The sequence below is a fragment of the Physella acuta genome, unplaced genomic scaffold (genome assembly GCF_028476545.2).
Source record: "Physella acuta isolate Inbredline_101_S28 unplaced genomic scaffold, ASM2847654v3 ptg000061l, whole genome shotgun sequence".
Taxonomy (NCBI): Eukaryota; Metazoa; Mollusca; class Gastropoda; family Physidae; genus Physella; species Physella acuta.
Window position 1 is genome coordinate 261403 of NW_026731581.1, and position 21301 is coordinate 282703.

The 21301-nt window shown below is 34.7% G+C and overlaps 1 protein-coding gene across 1 annotated transcript in view; it reads left to right on the forward strand.

The window, feature by feature from the left end:
• The window catches only part of LOC131949133 (receptor-type tyrosine-protein phosphatase epsilon), a 50584-nt gene that overhangs the window by 11803 nt on the left and 17480 nt on the right, over positions 1 to 21301 (forward strand). Inside the window, exons 3-4 of the mRNA XM_059310905.1 lie at positions 18089 to 18241; positions 18418 to 18612. Coding sequence (XP_059166888.1) covers positions 18537 to 18612 — 76 coding nt within the window. The 5' untranslated portion in view covers positions 18089 to 18241; positions 18418 to 18536. The remainder of the gene's footprint in view (positions 1 to 18088; positions 18242 to 18417; positions 18613 to 21301) is intronic.

Here is a 21301-nt window from a genome sequence, read left to right on the forward strand (position 1 = left end):
ATAATGCTTTATAAGATAAAAAATCCAATAAGATTTCCTAGATCTTGATTTTTAACTAATACGTGAATGTTTTACTCTGAAATTGGTTAAAATTATATAAATCTGCTCATTACTTTTCATTATTTAGCAACATTTATGTGCATACTCTTCCTAAAAAACTTGTTTACCCATAGTCTAACTTATTCAGAAAAAGTTGCATAGTAAAAGTTGTTTCTAAATAGGGGTCATAATTTAAAAATATCATATGTTTGGTAGCAGATTTAAATATATATATTTTTTAAACTAGCCGTAAAGCCACAATTTAGAAAATATATTTCGTCATAACCTTTGTATAATTACATCGATACAGAAAACCCAACCATCCCAGTGCGTGACACATTTCCATTTCACATCATGGCCAGACAAAGGTGTACCTAGAACTCCATGGAGTCTTGTAGATTTTGAGCAAAAAGTTTCTGCACAAAATTCAAATAAACCAATCCTTGTTCACTGTAGGTAAGTTAACAATGATTTAAAAGCATAGATTAAAAAAGTATATTTAAATCAAGTAGGCTACGTTTTATAATGAGCTTATACTCTTTTATTTCTGTACATTTCTGTAGCTGTAAAAGATTTTCAATTGTACTTTTAATTAATTAATTTTAAATAATTTAATTTATATAGTGCTGGTGTTGGTAGGACAGGTACATTCATTGCCTTACGAAACTCAATACAACAAGCGGTAGACACTGGAAAAATTGATTGCTTTAAAACATTGAAAAAACTCAGAGAAGATCGGATTTTAATGATTCAAACCTCCGTAAGAAACCACGATTTCAGAATATTTTATCTGTAGAAATATTTATAATTATTGTATCGAGTAATCTTTGTATAGGCCTACATATATTATTTCATTTTCCACCAGGATCAATACGAATTTCTTCATAAAGCATTAGCTGCCGCACTGATGTGTTTGGATAAAACAATATCAAACAAAAACACAGCAGGCACCATTGAAAAGATTGACTGGAATAAAATCACAGGACAAAGCATCTTATCAAAGGAGTTTAAGGTAATTATTTAAAAAACAATTCATGAAATTTAAATCGGCAACATACAACATTTTAATTCTAGCAATATAATTTTTTTTGTTTGAAACTTAAATATTTTAAGCCCCTTACTGCAAGGGATCGATACTCAATTCTTGTTTAGTCAGCAATTTCATTTATTCTCTTAGATCTTAACTATTTAGATCTAGATTTAAATGTATTTCATACAATGCTGATGTTAACAATAAAATACAGTATTAAAAATCGAGAATGTGTGCACCTATGAACTCAATGAAAAGTAATTAAACACAAAAGTAATTATTTTCTTTAAAGATATTAAACAATGATTCGTATTGTTTATTGTAAACATTTCGTAACTAGGTATCGTATCTGATAATTCGTAGCTTTACATGAGTCATGAATAACAAATGTGTTTGTTTTTTATTTGACCCAGGATTTGTGCAGTGTTGTGGACATTTTACAAAAGAATGAAACATCAGAAGAAGAACTAGAAGAAAACGATAGTCAAAATGTTTATCAGAATAATTTAAATTTAGCACATGATCCTAAAAACAGATTTCCATCAATCATGCCAAGTTAGTTTAACATCCAGACTAATAAATGCTTTGATATTAATTTTGGTTTTTTAATATTAAATTTAAAGCATAATATTAACTTTTCATACCCACATATCTATATTAAATAAACATCTCCTGACTAATTATAATCTGAACAACACTCAACTCCAATTTAATATCCTTAGCCCCATTCAAAAAGAAAATATATAAATGATAAGAAAAAAACATGAAACTTAAAAACGCAAATGATGTATCCAATACTATTAAAAAGGCTATTAAAAAGCTACAAAACATCTATATACATATATACAGAGAAATGAAGTCAAAGTATTTTTTCTTCAGAAAAACAATACAGAGCTAAATTGAACTGTGAGACCAATGATTCAAGTGATTACATTAACGCTGTTCTCGCCCCGGTAATATGAAATTGGGTTTTGTATATTTTGGATGGGTATAATAAATTTAGTGTAACAATTTAAAACAACATAACAATGTAATTAAAACTTTGGTTAAAATCATAAATGTGAAAACAGATTCTTAATGTGCTTTTAACCAAGGCCTACATTGATTTTTTTTTTTTAAATAGGCACATTTTAAAATAAATCAATACATCGTTTAAATGCTATCCCTTTGTTATCCAAAATGTATGTGTCGTCTGATAGTACATGTTTGAGCGTAAATTATTTGAAAACATTTCCAAAAACAAACGTGCAAATTACTATAAAATCATCAGACATAATTCCATTAAATTTCTTTTCCCCAAATGATTATTTTTTCCTTGTCATCATATTTTCTAGAGTTTCAAACAACGGACCAATCAAATCATCACACAACTACCCATGGCTGCAACTGTTGTAGACTTTTGGAGACTGGTGACCCAATACAAAGTCTCAGTTATTGTCACATTTGAGTTGGATTACAGCGATAAGGCTAGCAAGCTCATCTTTATTATTAAAATAATTTATAACTTTACTAGAAGACCCAAAACATATTTAAATTTCTATAATCTTTACTGTTAACTACATTAACAGGTATTAGTTCTTTAGGTTGTTAAAGGCGTTTGTAATAGTTTTAGATTGATAACTATAATTATAATTTATTACCTACTAGAATACGGCAAAGCTAAAAATAACGTTACAGTAACAAAAACTAAATATTTCAATTATACCCAGTGGCGTAGCAAGGTCGGGTGTCACCCGGTGCGGCACTTATTGGTGTCACCCCCCCCCCCCCCCCGCCCAGAGGCGTTGCGACCCTTCCCGGGGACAAATTTTTCGATTTGCCACCCCCCCCCCCCCCCCCCCCCCCCACAAACTTTCGATTTGCACCCCCCTCAAACTTTCGATTTGCACCCACCCCTTCAAGTTTTCGATTTGCACCCCCTCAAACTTTCGATTTGCATTCCCCCCCCCCCTCAAGTTTTTCTCTATATATTTTGCTATTTTTTGCCTTGGTGTCACCCCCCTAAATGGTGTCACCCGGTGCGGTCCGCACCCCCGCCCCCCCCCCCTTCACTACGCCCCTGATTATACCCCTTTGCATGCAGCTTTAACTTTATAAAATATATTAAACAAAATTCTAACATAATAATTTCATTCTAATGCATTCTGTACTTTTAGCAATACTAGAGTTTTTGTATATAGTCTGTAGGTAGATATCTACCAACTGTAACAACAGAAACTCTCAGTTCCCCACCATTTGAAGTTGGTGTCATATCAGTAAAAGAAGAAAAAGATTGGAATGAAAAACTGGTGCAGATTAAAACATTACCTTCCTTATTTCAAAAGGTACTTATTATTAGTATTCAGCGAAAACGAAAAATCATGCCACTCTGAATCGTGATTGATCCTTCATTAAACACAGTTTTGTAGACAATTAAAATCTTTCATTTTTTTCAATTTCATAGCATATTACTTTAGTTTGATGCAGAAGTAAAAACATACTGCCACTAATGTTGCTCTCAAATAATTATAATGTTATATTGATTTTAAAAACCCACATCTTTATAGCCTAAAAAACAAGTTCTTTAAATATCAAATAATGTATTTATCAGGCTGAAAGTGTAAATGTTACCCATTTGACATTTACTGATAAAAGTTATCATCCAGCAAGAATGTTGCAGTTCATCAATCGTGTAAGAAATTTGAACCAGCCCACTGAAGGAACATTGTTGTTCATGTGCAAGTGAGGTTTCATTAATTGATAAAAATATCAAATGTTGTTTAATATTGAAATACTATTACATTCACCCTGCACACTTGAAAAGCACCATTTTATATATATATATATATATATATATATATATATATATATATATATATATATATATATATATATATATATATATATATATATATATATACAGAAATGGAGCGACGTTTAGTGGATTAGCCTGCATATTAACTTTACTATTGGATCGTATGGATCATGACGGCATGGTTACAGTTCCACTGGTTGTTGGTGCCATCAAGTCTATAAGACCTCAAGTCATCTCAACACTGGTAGGTTTCTCTCTTCATTTGTTGTGCAGCTCTCTAAAAACATGCTTCTTGTTAAAATATCTGTCAAAATTTGATTTTAAAATTATATTGGGTTTTTTCTTTTCTTTTTCCCAGGACCAGTACAAAACAGTGTACCAGATTTTGCAACTGTATAGCAAAGATCTCTCTGTTGCTGATCACAAAAATAAGAATAAAAGAACAGAAAATGAAACTGACCAGTCTGTTTATGCCAACAGCTTGCCTGATGGTGGAAACGGAAAATCAATGTTGCGTGTTTTGTAAAACATAAAAACCTTATATTGTTTTGTTTTGAATATAATTTGTAAGGATATACATTCCCAACACAGTATATCGTGTATTGCGCTGTTGTAGTGTATTTCAAATAAAGCAAAATCAAACTTATTATAATAAATTTATAATAATCAAACAATGTATATATATTTAAAAGATTGTGATAAATGTAATATTGCCAATTGCATAATAAATTGAATACCTTTTTTGATTGAAATTTTTCCTACAATGAATCAATGAGACAATTGCACTGAAGGGCTGATACTACAGTTACTTTATTTTATTATTTATATTGAGTGTCTATAAAGCTTTAGCCAATACCAAAATAATTATTATGATTTTATTAACATATTAACCGAATATGTATATATTGCTTTTGAACATATTTTTCAATTATGTTACCAGATTTTAACATATTAATTACGTTTTTACACGCTTTTTTTGCTTCCATTGTCTGTCGACGGTCTGTCGTCATTGATTGAAACGGGCGAGGGAAACTTCGGACACTTTCAACTAACAGATTAGTTTCAAAGTTAGCACGTTGGTCAAGACTTGAATGCAATGCAATATAACATTACATTTGACGTAACTGGTTGCCTATTTAATATTCTACGAATTAATTAAAATGTTCTGTCTCAATATTGCTATTGCGCACTATTTTACGCACATTGTCATGTTCATTTGCGCAATAGTTTTTAGTCATGCAACTCTATTGTAAATAAAAAATGTACAGTTCTGAATAAAATACATAAAAATCGTTTTAATAACACAACAGTAGGAAAAAAAACAATGGAAGCGTGGGTCTCCACCTAAATATTAAGGTATCCAATAGATAATATAGTGACCCACGCTTTTCTTTATAGTTATTTAAGAAGTATTGTAATACATTTTTAAAAATCATTTATTTTCTACGTTTTAGTGCGTTATTACATACAAGCTTGTTATTAAATATTGTTTTTTGCAATTTTTGCTGTTATAGGCCTACTTGTTCAGCATTTTATTTTCATATTCTGGTGCTCTGGCTACTTGGTCATATTTATCTAATACAAATATGTATATACTTCATTTTATACATATGTTTATAAGTCTTAAAATGAATATTTTCTATTTTCAATTGTATCACTAATAATTGTAATGAACTGATTTGTATTGTGATCAATAATTCTATGCCTACCTCATGGTTACATTTTTATTTTTTGTCTTAAGGAGAATATTTTAGGCTCTATGCTACTGTTTCTCCGATGATGATTTTAATTTATTTTTTGTCTTAAGGAAAATAATTTAGTTTCAATGTTACTGTTTCTCTGATGATGATCTTTATTTTATTTGTTATATAGTGTTATAGTAATTTGGACAACTATTTAATGATTGGCTTTAGTAGACTCTTAGACATTAAAATATAAAAATATATAATGTATATTATAGTCATCATTTTTTTGTTCAAGCTATTATTTTATTTGAATTCGGATAATTAAATGCACAAATAAATTAATTTATAGGCAAATTATAAATCAGCGGCGAGATTTGTCAACGAGTATTAGCTTTTAGACAAATGTTTATTAGCTGCTAACTAAAACACTATTTTTTAAAATGTGTTTAAAAAATAGAGAGGCACAACCCAGATAAAACATGCAACTAAGTAAAGAAATAAATAAACATTATTTATCATCTATAGGACACAACACATACAGTCATTATGGTTACCTAATCTTCAACTTTTCACAAGTAAAACATAAATATATTTTAGATACCTTCCATTATTTTTATCACCGATAATAAATTATTTAATACTTTCACATGGCGAACATTGACTTACTGTAGACGCATGAAATATTAAAAGTGACCACCTTCTTACAGACCATCTAATTCAGATTTGGTATATATATATATATATATATATATATATATATATATATATATATATATATATATATATATATATACATAAAGCAATATATGTGTGTTTGTGTGTTAGTGTCTGGTGTTCTTTTATGCATTACTACACATTTTATCCGATCGCCGTGAAACTTTGAGAAATTGTTGAGAATACTCCTGGGGAGGTTTCTGCGAAAAAGTTTTTCAAATTCGCAGAAGTGGCGCCCAGGCATGGCACGAGTTGTTTTTTACCTATACATGGTATATAAAAATAAAAGTCGATTGAAACACTCCAGGTCGAGGTTTGTGCAAAAAATCTTTTTAAATTTCGCAAGGGCGGCGCCCCGGGAAGATGCACTTTTTTCTCTATATACGTTAAAAATAAGTCGCATGCGGTTCAACACCGTTTATCCGAGTGCCATGAAACTTTAGAGGAGAATACTCCCGAGAAGATTTCTGCGAAAAAAAATTCCCCATGTGTGGCGCCGGGATGGTGCATTTTTTGTCACTACACGTTTTGGCACCCAGTGTTCCAGAGCGGCTATTTTAGTACTTCGCATCCGTTAATCGGGCGATCTGCATAGCGGGTAAGGGGTACGACTATATGCTGCGGTAAAACTGCAACAGGCGCAACCGCTGGCGCCTCGTCGATTGCGCAACCCGAAGCGCCCCGGGCTCGACTGTGAGCACTATGGCGCCTACGTTTTTTTTTAAAGGCTATACACTAAAGACACGATTGGAAACATTACGTTCATTTTGAACAGCGCGATAGGCTTTGGATACAATGGGTTGCTATAGTCGCTCACTAAATCGAATCAGGCGCATCCTCCAGCGACTCTGCAGGGTGCAATTTGGCGCCCAGGGCTAACCTTTGAGCACTAAGCGCCTACCTTATTTTTAGGAGCACACTACAATACGACATTCGATGATTAAACCGAGCTAGCGGCCGTACGCGACGCCCCTGCGGTTGTATAATCGGGTTCACGAGAGCGCCACTTTGCGTCATCGACAACTAGGCGGTGAGTGATTAACGGAGATATTACAGTGAGTGATTAACTAACAATCAAGGCATTAGAGCACATCATGGTGTTGGGCGGTAGTGTAGGAAACCAGTGCCCCGATAAATATGATCCAAACACATGCTTTGTTTACATTTAAATAACTCAGTTTTAGAAAACAAGGAAGTACATTGAAATAGGGAGTAACTAAATATTCTAATAGAATAGCGAGTGTTTATTGTTTATATTTATTATTATATCGTTCATTACCGAGTGTTGCAGACTAATACTTTTATGAGTTTTAAAAATAAAAATAAAATAATTATTAATATTTGTGCATTGAGCTGAAGAGTCGCATCTACACATCTAAAGAGCCGCATGCGGCTCGCGAGCCGCAGGTTGCCGACCCCTGGCCTCGCCTCATTATCACCACCTGTGTTGGTTCTGTAACACACGTGACATAAATAACATAAAGGTTAATAAAGGTTGGATGGGACGTGCACAATATATCTCACATGTAACTAGAATGGTGTATGACATACCCCGATAAAATGTATTCATCACTGGAAATAAATCGTTAAATTTTTAAAAACTTAAACGACATAGTAGGTGCAATATCTGTAAATACTGTTTCAGATTACAGAATTATCTCACACAGGATGATAAACCACCCACACAAATACAGACCAATCCCAAACCACACAGCACCCAGCACCTCAGACCACAAATTTCAACCCACACATCACGCCTAATGGCTTACCACTCTCAGAAGCTTTTGTTGATCATACGTTTATTTTTTAATAGACAAAGACAACAATTTGTTATTACCCTTACATTCATTCCCTTGCATTGTTCAAATTGATCGTACAACGAAGCAATTTTTTCTCATTTAAACTGAATTAGGATGACATTAACCCAGGGGTCGGCAACCTTTTGAAGCGGAAGAGCCAAAAGTTACAATTTTCAAAATTTCCCTGGTTTTAAAGAGCCACTAATATTTTTTTTATTTCAAATATTTTATTTTTTGATTAAGATTATTAGTATTTGTTCAAGGAGCTGGAGAGCCGCATCTTGATATCAAAAGAGCCGCATGCGGCTCGCGAGCCGCAGGTTGCCGACCCCTGCATTAACCCATTCCAGCCCCAAACTGCGAACCCTGGTGGTTCTGTTACTAGTTAAAACAAAAGTTATTCATAAATGTAAAAGTAGTATCAAAACATAATAAGATATTGATATAAGAAGACCTCAGGTTACTCAAGATGCTGGCGGAGGTGTATGGTGGAGAAGGTAGACGGAAAAGCTTAACCCTAATCACATACTAAATATCTTTCTCGGTATGCTATTTATGCTACACATTATCCCAAATCATAATGAAACTTTCTGAACATAATTAAACTTAAAAGCTACCGAGTAGTGCTTTGTTACATTTCACTTGCTTTTGCGTCTCTGCTTTCCTCTTCACTTTCATCACGTTTTCCTGCAGGAAAACTTTGTCAATAAAGGTTTGTTTATCCTTTATTTTTTGGAATGTTGCATGAATATTTGTCACTTAATAGTTCCGTATTACAAAGCAAATTATGCATTGCTCATACGTCAGGGTATCACTATATTACTGATATATATATATATATATATATATATATATATAAATAATTATATATATTCCTATACACTCGCTGTCTATTTAGAATAACTAACTTGTACTACAGTTATGGCAATAATAACTGTTTGATGTGCAACACACTGTGATATCACATGGACGAAATAAATATTCCTATAACGGCGACTGACGGAATGACACACTACCTGTCGAATAACAGAAACAAAAAGAACACCTCACAACACGGCGCAACATGCAGAGCAACACATCACACAATTACCCTTTTCCCCTAACCATACACATTTTCCTACAGATATTTAACAGATATTTAACAGATATTTAACAGATATTTAACAAGACTATACACCCGAACAAAAACCCACAGACAGAACGTGCAGCACATTTCATCCTGCACTCAACACAACAGCACACCCAACAAATACTACCCACACGCAACAAATACCACCCTCACCCAACAAATACTACCCACACGCAACAAATACCACCCACACCCAACAAATACTACCCACACCCAACAAATACTACCCACACCCAACAAATACTACCCACACCCAACAAATACTACCCACACGCAAAAAATACCACCCACACCCAACAAATACTACCCACACGCAACAAATACCACCCACACCCAACAAATACTACCCACACCCAACAAATACTACCCACACCCAACAAATACTACCCACACCCAACAAATACTACCCACACCCAACAAATACTACCCAGACCGAAAAAAAATACTACCCAGACCCAACAAATACTACCCACACCCAACAAATACTACCCACACACAACAAATACTACCCACACCCAACAAATACTACCCACACCCAACAAATACTACCCAGACCCAACAAATACTACCCACACCCAACAAATACTACCCACACCCAACAAATACTACCCACACCCAACAAATACTACCCATAACCAACAAACCCACACATCGAAAAAGATGACTTACAATGTCAATGAATTTATATTTTGTGCAGTAACTTCAAAGGTAACTCCAAAAATCATAATCGATATAACATTTGTATTCAAACCTTTTAAGTTTCCGTTTCTACTTGCTTTTGCGATGGCCATCAAGAAAGCGAAAGTACAATATATGCACCTGTGTGGTATAATTAATGTTTCTAGCATGGGATAATCGTCTGAATACCGCTGGGAGATAAGCACTGAGTTCTTTAACGGCTGTAGCACCTGGGATTGTGCGTCCTATAAAGTGATCAAGGATACTAACTGATTCAACGGTTAATCTAAACACGGCGCATCGGCCGCGCACCATTGGTCGTTTGACCCAAAGAACCTCGAATTCCCATTATAGCGCCTACATTTTTGTGAAGAGCAACCTCCACTGAAGACTTATTGAGCCACTACATTTCCATGACTAAACCGAACCAAGGGTCGCACCCGGCGTCCCTGCGGTCCAGTAACCGAAGGATCCCGTCAGCTCCCCGTTACACCCCTGGGAACTGGGCAGCAGTATTTACAAAGCAACGCCCCAATGACTATATTCCAAGAAATACAGCACCGGTTTTGTTAACATTTAAATCATTCAGTTTCAGAAAATAGGGTCGCGCGTCTGAAAGTACGTGTTGATGAAACCCTTACATATGTTTTGTTACCCTTGTGTGTAGGACTAGATCGCTACAACACGCGACGGGTTCGCTTGTGTTTTTTTTTAATAAAGTCTTAAATGGGGGCTGCGCTCAGCTAATCAGCGATACTTGACGTCATTAGTCGCCTCTCATGCGTGAAATCATCCATCCGTAATAAATATTTCGCTCTAGTAACCAAGCTGATCGAGTGCTCGTTTGAGATAAAAAAAAAAGTAAAGAAAAATATTCTTTAAATTGTATTCTTTAGGAGCTTTGAATATCCAAGTCTGTCTAACCACTTCTCCACCCCCCCCCCCATCATAATGTTAAACTTTAAAACCAAATGTATTCTAATCTCCTGCTGTTATGTCATGTCCTACCTTCCCGCTTGAAGAATTAGCTATTAGGTTACCCACGCTACAATCTCTTTAGGCAGCTCCCCCGGGGTGTAAATTGTTCACCATTGTATTCTAACCCTCCCTACTGTTTGTACGGGACCGGCATAAAACAAGTTTGAAGCATCCGGTGTCATGTACAGAACCTCTCTTGTCTGTCTCGTCTGTTCCAGTTCAGCTGCACAATGCGGCCATTCATTCAAGCCAAGGTCTTTTCACAAACGACAGAACACGACGTAACATTACACAAGCTGCAACAAAAATAATCCCTAATATGACGGTAACCTTATGACAAGTGTGTGATTCTGGTAAATGTAATGAACACAATTTTAATCTGTTGAGTATCTGACGGATTTAGTGAAATAAAATAGTCAAACATTGGATACAAAGTTTACAAGGTAGGCTAGTTGTTTATCTATGATGTTTAAGAATTTAGTATATGAGAGGGTCGAGCATTTTCTCTGCATACTCCCCTACCTGCTCTCTTCTCTGCATAGCTTAACTAACCCTACAAAAACATTTCAAGGTCGTAAAAGAACAAAAATTTAAATAAAACATGGCAGTCTAGAAACAAATATTATTTTGTCAGCATTGACAACTCTATCAGGATACACCAACATTTGCAACTCTATCAGGATACACCAACATTGGCCACTCTTTCAGGATACACCAACATTGACAACTATATCAGGATACACCAACATTGACAACTCTATCAGGATACACCAACATTGGCAACTCTATCAGGATACACCAACATTGGCAACTCTATCAGGATACACCAACATTGGCAACTCTATCAGGATACACCAACATTGGCCACTCTATCAGGATACACCAACATTGGCCACTCTAACAGGATACACCAACATTGGCCACTCTATCAGGATACACCAACATTGGCAACTCTATCAGGATACACCAACATTGGCAACTCTATCAGGGTACACCAACATTGACAACTCTATCAGGATACACCAACATTGGCAACTCTATCAGGATACACCAACATTTGCAACTCTATCAGGATACACCAACATTGGCCACTCTAACAGGATACACCAACATTGACAACTCTATCAGGATACACCAACATTAGCAACTCTATCAGGATACACCAACATTGACAACTCTATCAGGATACACCAACATTGACAACTCTATCAGGATACACCAACATTAGCAACTCTATCAGGATACACCAACATTGACAACCCTATCAGGATACACCAACATTGACAACTCTATCAGGATACACCAACATTGGCAACTCTATCAGGATACACCAACATTGGCAACTCTATCAGGATACACCAACATTAGCAACTCTATCAGGATACACCAACATTGGCCACTCTATCAGGATACACCAACATTGGCCACTCTAACAGGATACACCAACATTGGCAACTCTATCAGGGTACACCAACATTTGCAACTCTATCAGGATACACCAACATTAGCAACTCTATCAGGATACACCAACATTTGCAACTCTATCAGGATACACCAACATTTGCAACTCTATCAGGATACACCAACATTGGCAACTCTATCAGGATACACCAACATTTGCAACTCTATCAGGATACACCAACATTGGCAACTCTATCAGGATACACCAACATTGGCAACTCTATCAGGATACACCAACATTGGCCACTCTATCAGGATACACCAACATTGGCAACTCTATCAGGATACACCAACATTGGCAACTCTATCAGGGTACACCAACATTAGCAACTCTATCAGGATACATCAACATTGGCAACTCTATCAGGATACAACAACATTGGCAACTCTAGCAGGATACACCAACATTTGCAACTCTATCAGGATACACCAACATTGGCCACTCTTTTAGTATACACAAAACCTAGAACCATAGTTCCAGACTTACAAATTAGCTACCTCATATTAAACTATGCATCGAGTATATCAGGCCAAACGGATAACTCTGACTTAAAATTTTATTAAAAAGGAGATCACATTGTTTTATGTACTTAGAGCAATATGACAGGTCTAAACACACTTGCATAAAATATTACATAATCCAAATATTGTATTATTGCCATAACATATTTATTGCCTATATTTATATGAGCTTACAGGGAATAGTAATATTAGGTACACTACTATCCTCTATTGTGTATTTAGTATTTATGGCTTCATAAAAAACGATTTCACCCTTCCCGGGGACAAACTTTCAAATTTTCGATTTGCGCCCCCCCCCCCCTCAAGTTTTCGATTTGCACCCCCCCCTCAAGTTTTTCTCTATATATTTTGCTATTTCTTGCCTTGGTGTCACCCCCCTAAATGGTGTCACCCGGTGCGGTCCGCACCCCCCGCCCCCCCCCCTCGCTACGCCCCTGGTTAGAGGTATTTTATACTATTGATGTCTTAAGTAGCTTCCTTTTACCATACCGGTAGTTGTCTCAAGTAAAGTATTTATATAAATACCCCATCCTGGTGGGAATTTTTGTATTAAATACCTTCTAAAATAGAACCCTAAAAAAATATGGACTACTTTCTCCGCTTGGGCAGCTCCTCCTAAAAAGCCCTCCCCCCCCCCTTCGCGTCCCTACACACACCACATATACATACATAAACATCCGTCCAATTTGTATCAACAATTACAAGAATCTCGTTTTCTACACTTTGTTTTCATTAAAAAAATTAATTATTAAAATCTTGGCAAAACAATATTGGCATTTTTAAAGGCATATGTACGTGTTTCTTTTTCATTGCATAGAAGCATTGCATATTTTTAGGGTATACTTTTAAAACACGTTACTCTAGAAGTATAAATAAACCCTGTTTATAAAATGTAATTTATGATGAAAACCAAAATAAGGGACGTTTATTTCAACTAAACACGATGGTTTAACCTATTCTAAATCTTGAAGCATGTGATTGGTTGGAAGGGAAGGTGGGCTGAAACACCTGAAGCAAATCTTTCTGTCGCAATACAAATACAGGTGTATCAAATGTAGAGAGAGTGGAGGCTCATATAACGTGCTGGGTTGTTTAACAAAACTTATCGTAACGGTAAGGGGGGAAGTACTTGGAGAGATCAAATAGGTAGAGTGGAAGGGCTGGTTTTATTTCAGTCACGGATATACGTGAAGCTTACGGTAAGCTTTGTTTACTATCACATTAAGGTTTCTGGTAAGCTTTATTTAGTATTACATTTAAGGTTTAAATTTCGTTTAGTATTACGTTTAAGGTTTAAACTTTGTTTAGTATTACATTTAAAGTTTAAACTTTGTTTAGTATTACATTTAAGGTTTAAGCTTTGTTTAGTATCACATCTAAAGTTTACTGTAAGTTTTTTTAACTAACATATTTAAAGGTTAACGGTAATCTTTGTTTAATATAACATCTAAAACTTATGGTAAATTTTGTTTAGTATCACATTTAAGGTTTACGGTGAGCTTTGCTTATTATCACATTTAAGGTTAACGGTAAACATTAAATAAAAGACAGCTGAAAGTGAATGTAATGCGGGTTGCTATTCAAAATGAATTTAAGTAAGGGGATACAAGTAAAAATATATAGCTATAGGGTATACTATATGGTACAATATGTTATAAAAATTAAGTGTTCGTTATTTTATTCGTTCATAGTGAAAAGCTAATAATCAAACTTTCTAATTATTAATGAAGCTTTAATTTCCAGATAAAAACGTTACAGAAAATGCAAAATGTCTTATTTTTTTTTTTAATTTATCGTGTACGAAGTATAGATGAAGTATTGTAATCTTGCAAAAATCGAAATCGAGTGTTTCACACATCTCGCTGTTTTACACCTCTTTGAGTCGGAAAAAACATAGTTTTACAATTTTGTCCGTATGTCTCTACGTATGTGTGTGTGTCGGTCTGTCTTTGTGTTTGTGTGTGTGTGTCTGTGTCTGTGAACAAGATAACTTAAGTACCGTTCCGGCTAGAATGACGAAATTTTATATATAAGTATTGTATAAAATTTGTAGAGGTTTTTTTTTTCAACTTTTCAGAGATTTCCAGTTACCGGAAGTGGATTTTTTTTTTCAAAAGCACATAACGTCAGTACTGTTTCAGATAGATAAACGAAAATTAATACATAAGTAAAAGATCTAATTATATGCATTCAGTCAAACTTTGAGTACCTTTCTATTAAGTACTAATAATATTCTGCACTATTATACACACATTGTTTGCTGTTCACTTTGTACGCAATTCCTTTATAGATCAGTGTAGTTAATGACTAAAAATAGTTATAGATCACTGTAGTAAAGAACTAAAAATAGTCAACCGGAAAGATTAGTGATTGGGACGAATACGGACTTACATTAATAAAAGACATATAATTATTGTTGGATTGATGATGGTCCTAATTTATTTTATTTAAGGATAAATAGTTCATACTTTAGTTAAATTTTCATAAATTATTAATTATCAAACAGTAGGCAGAAACAAATATAAATGCTTGAATGAAAAAACACAACAAATATAATTTAAAAAAAAAACATTATAAAAACGAGCTATTAAAAGCAAAGAAAATAAGAACACAAAAACAAACTTGCTTTCATTAATCTATTGTGATCATGACACGGATATACCGGCTCAGGAGTTTGACTCCCATTAGCCAGACAGGCCTCGACATCGTGAACTCCGACTAACTGGCAAATTGTGGACTGAATCAGTCTCACGAAGATGTTGGTTTGAAACACTACATGTTGGTCATCCGTAGGCTCTCACCATGCTTTACTTCCCCCACCACCAGACGCGGGACATCGTACTACCGTCTGTTACCCATCTTGATCGACACTGTTAAAGCGAAAAGTCCCGAGTTCGAACCCCCGGGCAGATGAAACTTGATAAATTGGCATTGCAACCCATTTAGGAGAGAAAATCCAAAATATTTTTTTTTTAACTGAAAGCTTGGATTTTGTTCATGGAAGGACAAAGACTTTAAAAGTAAATCCAAAATGAAAAACAGGCTGAATTCGGAGTCATCGGCCTACACGGGGCATACCTTGATGACAAGCAATAGCGTGTTATTTGAAATGTTTTTATTTATTTATTTTTCTTTACATCAAGTGAAATAAAAATTGGTATGTGCGTAGTATCAGCACATCAGATTAGCTAATTCGGGGCGGTGGCCTTAAACTCAGCTCATCTAGGATCTGAACCTTCTGTAAAAAACTTTTCTCATTCATATCCAGAATAACTTACTTAAACTATTTAAACTAAGTGATGCATCAACGTCAACCAAGACTAGAAATGTAAACAATGTCACGTGAGATTGATCTAAGATAACAATCTTATCACCAATGGGCGAGATTGTTATCTGCAGCTACATTGACATGAGTCACAGATAAGATGTTCAACAAGGATGTAAAAACTAGACGTCATAAAACATGACAAATCGCCCGCCCGTTTATCCAAGAATAAACCTTAAAGTTTGGATAACGTAATCGTTGGGTTTTTTTTTAACTCCTTCAAATTTCTGATTGATTACTTTACTGCCGTTCAAATCAAAGTGTTTTTTTTTTGCTCAGTGTTATGTCTCGTAACTATTATGCTAGTAAGTTCTAGCTAACATTTACTAATTATCGATTTCGGTAAGTATATTATTTATTAACAAAAATACTTTTCATGAATCAACGTATCTGTAGTCAACATCAACAGTTTCTCACAATCATAATGAAACCAGATCTTAAACAAGCAGACCATTTTTAAATGTTTTCAGATTTTTCTCTAGACAGCTAGAACAAATGAAAATGTGTTTTTGTTTTTATGTTTAAAAAAATATTAATTTTAAGTTGTAGAATTTTTCAAGTAAATATACTTCGACAAGTTCTTACTTATAACTTACTGCTTACACAACAAAATGAAACTCATAATACAAATCGGCTACTCGCAATCTAGAAAAGAAAGAGTAACATTCAAATTTCTAAAATTTCACTCTCTTTTCTTACTTAATTCCCGTCATCATTCAAACGAATTTTTTTTCCTTGCTCAAATAACTATTTCTCTATTACCACATATAATCTTGCAAACAGATTATCTACCACTAAGCCATAACAAAACGTCTACAACCATAAAAATAATAGAATAAAAAGACTTTAAGGAAGTGAAAGACTAGAACTAGAACACTCCTTTAAGCAAACCTAGGTCTAAATACCAGACACAAGAGCTTCGAGAAACATCAAATGGTTTAAACAAATAGCCTCTGTTAAACATAGGTAGGCTAAATCAATACAACGTTTACCACATTGTTTGTGGCACTTCAAGCAAATATAGGGACTATAGTACCGAACTCGGACGTTTAATCTTTAATTCTAGGCCAAATGGACTAATTTTAAGAAATCGAACACTAATGGCATGCTTACATTTCCTTTTTGAATGTATTTGTCGCAAATATAAACAATCACGCCACATAAATATATAAGTTACATTGAGTTAATATAAACATTATTGATTTTTAAATTCTTTATTGTTATTCAAATTATAGCCAACAATCTGTTTAACATCATAAAATCACACAAGCTTACACGTGCACATTCACTCACGTACACACTTGCACCACGTTTGTATATTTATTATACACAGCTAAACACTTCTATATTTATACATATATATATATATATATATATATATATATATATATATATATATATTTAATAGGCACAGAACTACTGTATATAAAAGTTGACTGCAATGAGGATAGTGTTTCTGGCTGTTCTCTGTTTTCTATATAGTGTTGTATCAGGTAAGTTTAGAGATATGATAAAGAAGATAACATTTCGTCGAGCTAACATTTAAACAAGAACGTTTCTATTGCAACTTGGCACGTATTAACGTCTTATCAGATGTTCTTGGTGTGAACTAAACATTCGTCTTCTTTAATTTTAGTAAATGTAGGCCTATTAACATGGTCGAACAGCTCAAACATCTACAAGTGTAACTGTGTCACTCAACAATGTGGAGGTCACACACCATGTCCAGATGGTCAGTGTTCTCCATGGTGGTTTGGTCCTGCCTGCCAATACCGTGAGTTTTACAGGGTTGTTTTTTTTTAATTAAATGGCCATCTTATTCGTGGTTTCGTTCTTATTAAATGTTTTTACTATGCTAAAGAATCTGTTTAATGATTATAAAAAAGACAATGTTCAAAATGTAGGTAACTGAACCGCACGATATCTCCTTACAGAAAATCTCCTAAACGAGAACTACACAACAGGTGCAGATAAAAAGTTATACGATGGCAAAGACGACACGTGTGTTAGTGTAACGGGCTCGCTTGATATAACATTTAAAACATCCTACCTGTTAACATGGTTACGGTTTACTGTTAAAGAAGGAGGTGATTATAACTTCTCTGCTTAATCTAATTTTATTTTGTTGCTGTTTCGAATTGTTATTCAAGCAATAAAAATATTACGAAATGAAATAGTAATTTTTAGAAGGAACTAGTAATGGATATTTGCAAGAAGAAACAAAAATCCTAAACTATGTATTTTTTATGTTTAAATTTTAAAGGCAGTAACAAAGACAACTTTAGCCTAACGTTCAAGAACAACACACCCGACTGGACAATTCCATGCAACAAACTAAACACCAACGTAGTCAACAACAGGACAACGGACGTCTGGTGTAATATGAACCAAACAACAAATGCTCTCAAGTTGACATGGGACAAACCCATCACAATTTGTTCGCTCTATATCAGTGGAGGTCTGCTAATGTCAAGCCTACACACACACACACACACACATACATATATATATATATATATATATATATATATATATATATATATATATATATATATATATATATATATATATATATATATATTGTTGGGCTAAGGTATTGAAATTTTATTTAAAATTTCAATTCCTCCCAAAACATCGTCGAAGAATGTTTTGCTTAACATCGATATTGATTGGAAAAAAGAGTTAAAAGGGATTTTAAGTACACATTTGTGAACCCGCCAAGAGAGGAGAAGGGGTGACACTATGTGGTAAACATGCTTGAGAAAACAATGCTACATCTTGCTGTTATTAAAAAAAACCGACTCTAGATAAACAGCATAAAAATTAAATGTAAATTATTTAAAGCTTTTACCAGAGGGGTGGGGGTGAAAACAACTGCAAAATTGACGGGGGGAAATAAGGTGTGACACCGTGAAGTACAGCACCGGGTGACCCCAGACCTAGCGACGCCACTGCCTGTTTATTCCTTAAACAAAAATGAAACCGCCGATATTTGAAAGTAATGTGTGATGGACGGCAAGGGGATACAACCCACAAATCTATGTTGAAATTACACACAGCTAACATAATGTCCATCTGTATGACTTCATACTTTGTGAAATACTTTAGATGTCGACTTGATAAATACTACCATCAAATAATTCCCTTAGAGTTATTTTAAGCCAAATAATAACATAACTGTATACCATACATTTTCCAGCCGATGTACAGTAAATAATAATCTATATCTATCTATATATGTAAAAAGCAATGTATGTTTGTGTGTGTGTGTGTGTGTCTGTCTTTTATGCATTACTACACCTCTCATCACATCGCTATAAAACTTTGGGAAGTTGTTGTGAATATACCTGGGGAGGTTTCTGCGCTTTTTTTTTTCTTTTTTTAGATATATAAAAAAAAGTCGATTTTTTTCTTTCTCTTTTTGCGGTATTTAAAAAATAAAAAATAAAAAATCTTTGTTTGACACCATTCATCCGATAGCCATCAAACTTTGGTGAGTTCATTAGAACACTTTGGGGAAAGGTTATGTAAATTTTTAATTTCACAAAGGCGGCGCCACGGGAGGGTGAGATTTTTCTCTATATACCGTATATAAAAATAATAAAGACACACTTCTCTCCATCGCCATGAAACTTTGGGAAGATGTTGGGAATATTTCTGGGGAGGTTTCTGCGCTAAAAACATTTTTAAATTCGCAGGGGTGGCGCCCCGGCAGGGCGCGATTTGTTTTTTCTCAATATACGATATATAAAAATAAAAGTCGTATTTGGTTTGACACCATTCATCCGATCGCCATAAAGCTTTGGTGAGTTCATTAGAACACTTTGGGGAAGGGTTCTGTAAACATTTATTTTTAATTTCCCAAGGGCGGCGCCACAGGAGGGTGCGATTTTTCTCTATATACCGTATATAAAAATAATAAAAGTGATTTGCCGTGACACCGTTCACACGATCGCCATGAAAATTTGGGAAGATGTTGAGAATATTCCTTGGGAGGTTTCTGCGCTAAAAACATTTTTAAATTTGCAGGGGTGGCGCCTTGGCAGGGCGCGATTATTATTTTCTCAATATGCGAGATATAAAAATAACAAAAGTGAATTACAATGACACCGTTCACGCGATCGCCATGAAACTTTGAAAATTTTTGAAAATACTCCTGGGGAGGTTTCAGAACAAAGAACCATTTTCAAATTCGTAAAAGCGGCGCCCCGGCAGGGCGCGATTTTTTTCCTTTATAACGTTATTTAAAAAGAAAAGTCGATTTTGGTTTGACACCATTCACCCGATAGGCATGACACTTTGGTGAGTTCATTATAACACTCTAGGGAAGGGTTCTGTAAAAAAAATCATTTTTAATTTCGCAAAAGCGGCACCGAGGGAGGGCGCGATTTTTCTCTATGTGCGGTATATAAAAATAATAAAAATAATAAAAGTTCACACGATTGCATTGAAACTTTGGTAAGATGTTGAGAATATTCCTGGGAAGGTTTCTGCGATTTGTTTTCTCTCTATATACGGTATATAAAGATAAAAGACGATTGCGGTTCAACACAGTTTATCCGAGTGCCATAAAACTTTTAGAAGTTGATGAATACTCCCGAGAAGGTTTCTGAGGTGGGTGTGTGGGTTTGGGAAGTGGGATTTTGCGCTCTGGTCTTTCCTGTGAACGCTATGGCGACTGCGTTCGATCTACACAGTGTGATAGACAGTGTAATAGCATGGGGCGTTACAAACACTCACTAAATTGAATCAGGCGTGTCCGCCGGCGCCCTGGTAGGGTGCAGTTTAGTTGCAAACTAAAATTTCAGTTTCGGCCCCCAAAGACTCACATGGGCCGCTGAAGGCCATGAAATACGTTTTATTTTAATAATTAGAAAAATTAACCAAGGTCAGATTATTATCAGGTATGTTTCTTTTTGTCCGTAAACAAATCCAAACAGTTTCGTCGCTTTGCGAATGATGCAATTAGCATCTTTTTTTTTAGATATTTCAATCAGAAATTGATATCGAGTATCTAATAATAGACCATTAGTAACGCTAACATATTGCATCAGTCAAACTAATGTTTAAAACACGTCAAATATTTTTTTACGTGTTAATCGGGGGGAGGGGGACTGAGAGTGCACTTCTACGTCCCTGACACATGG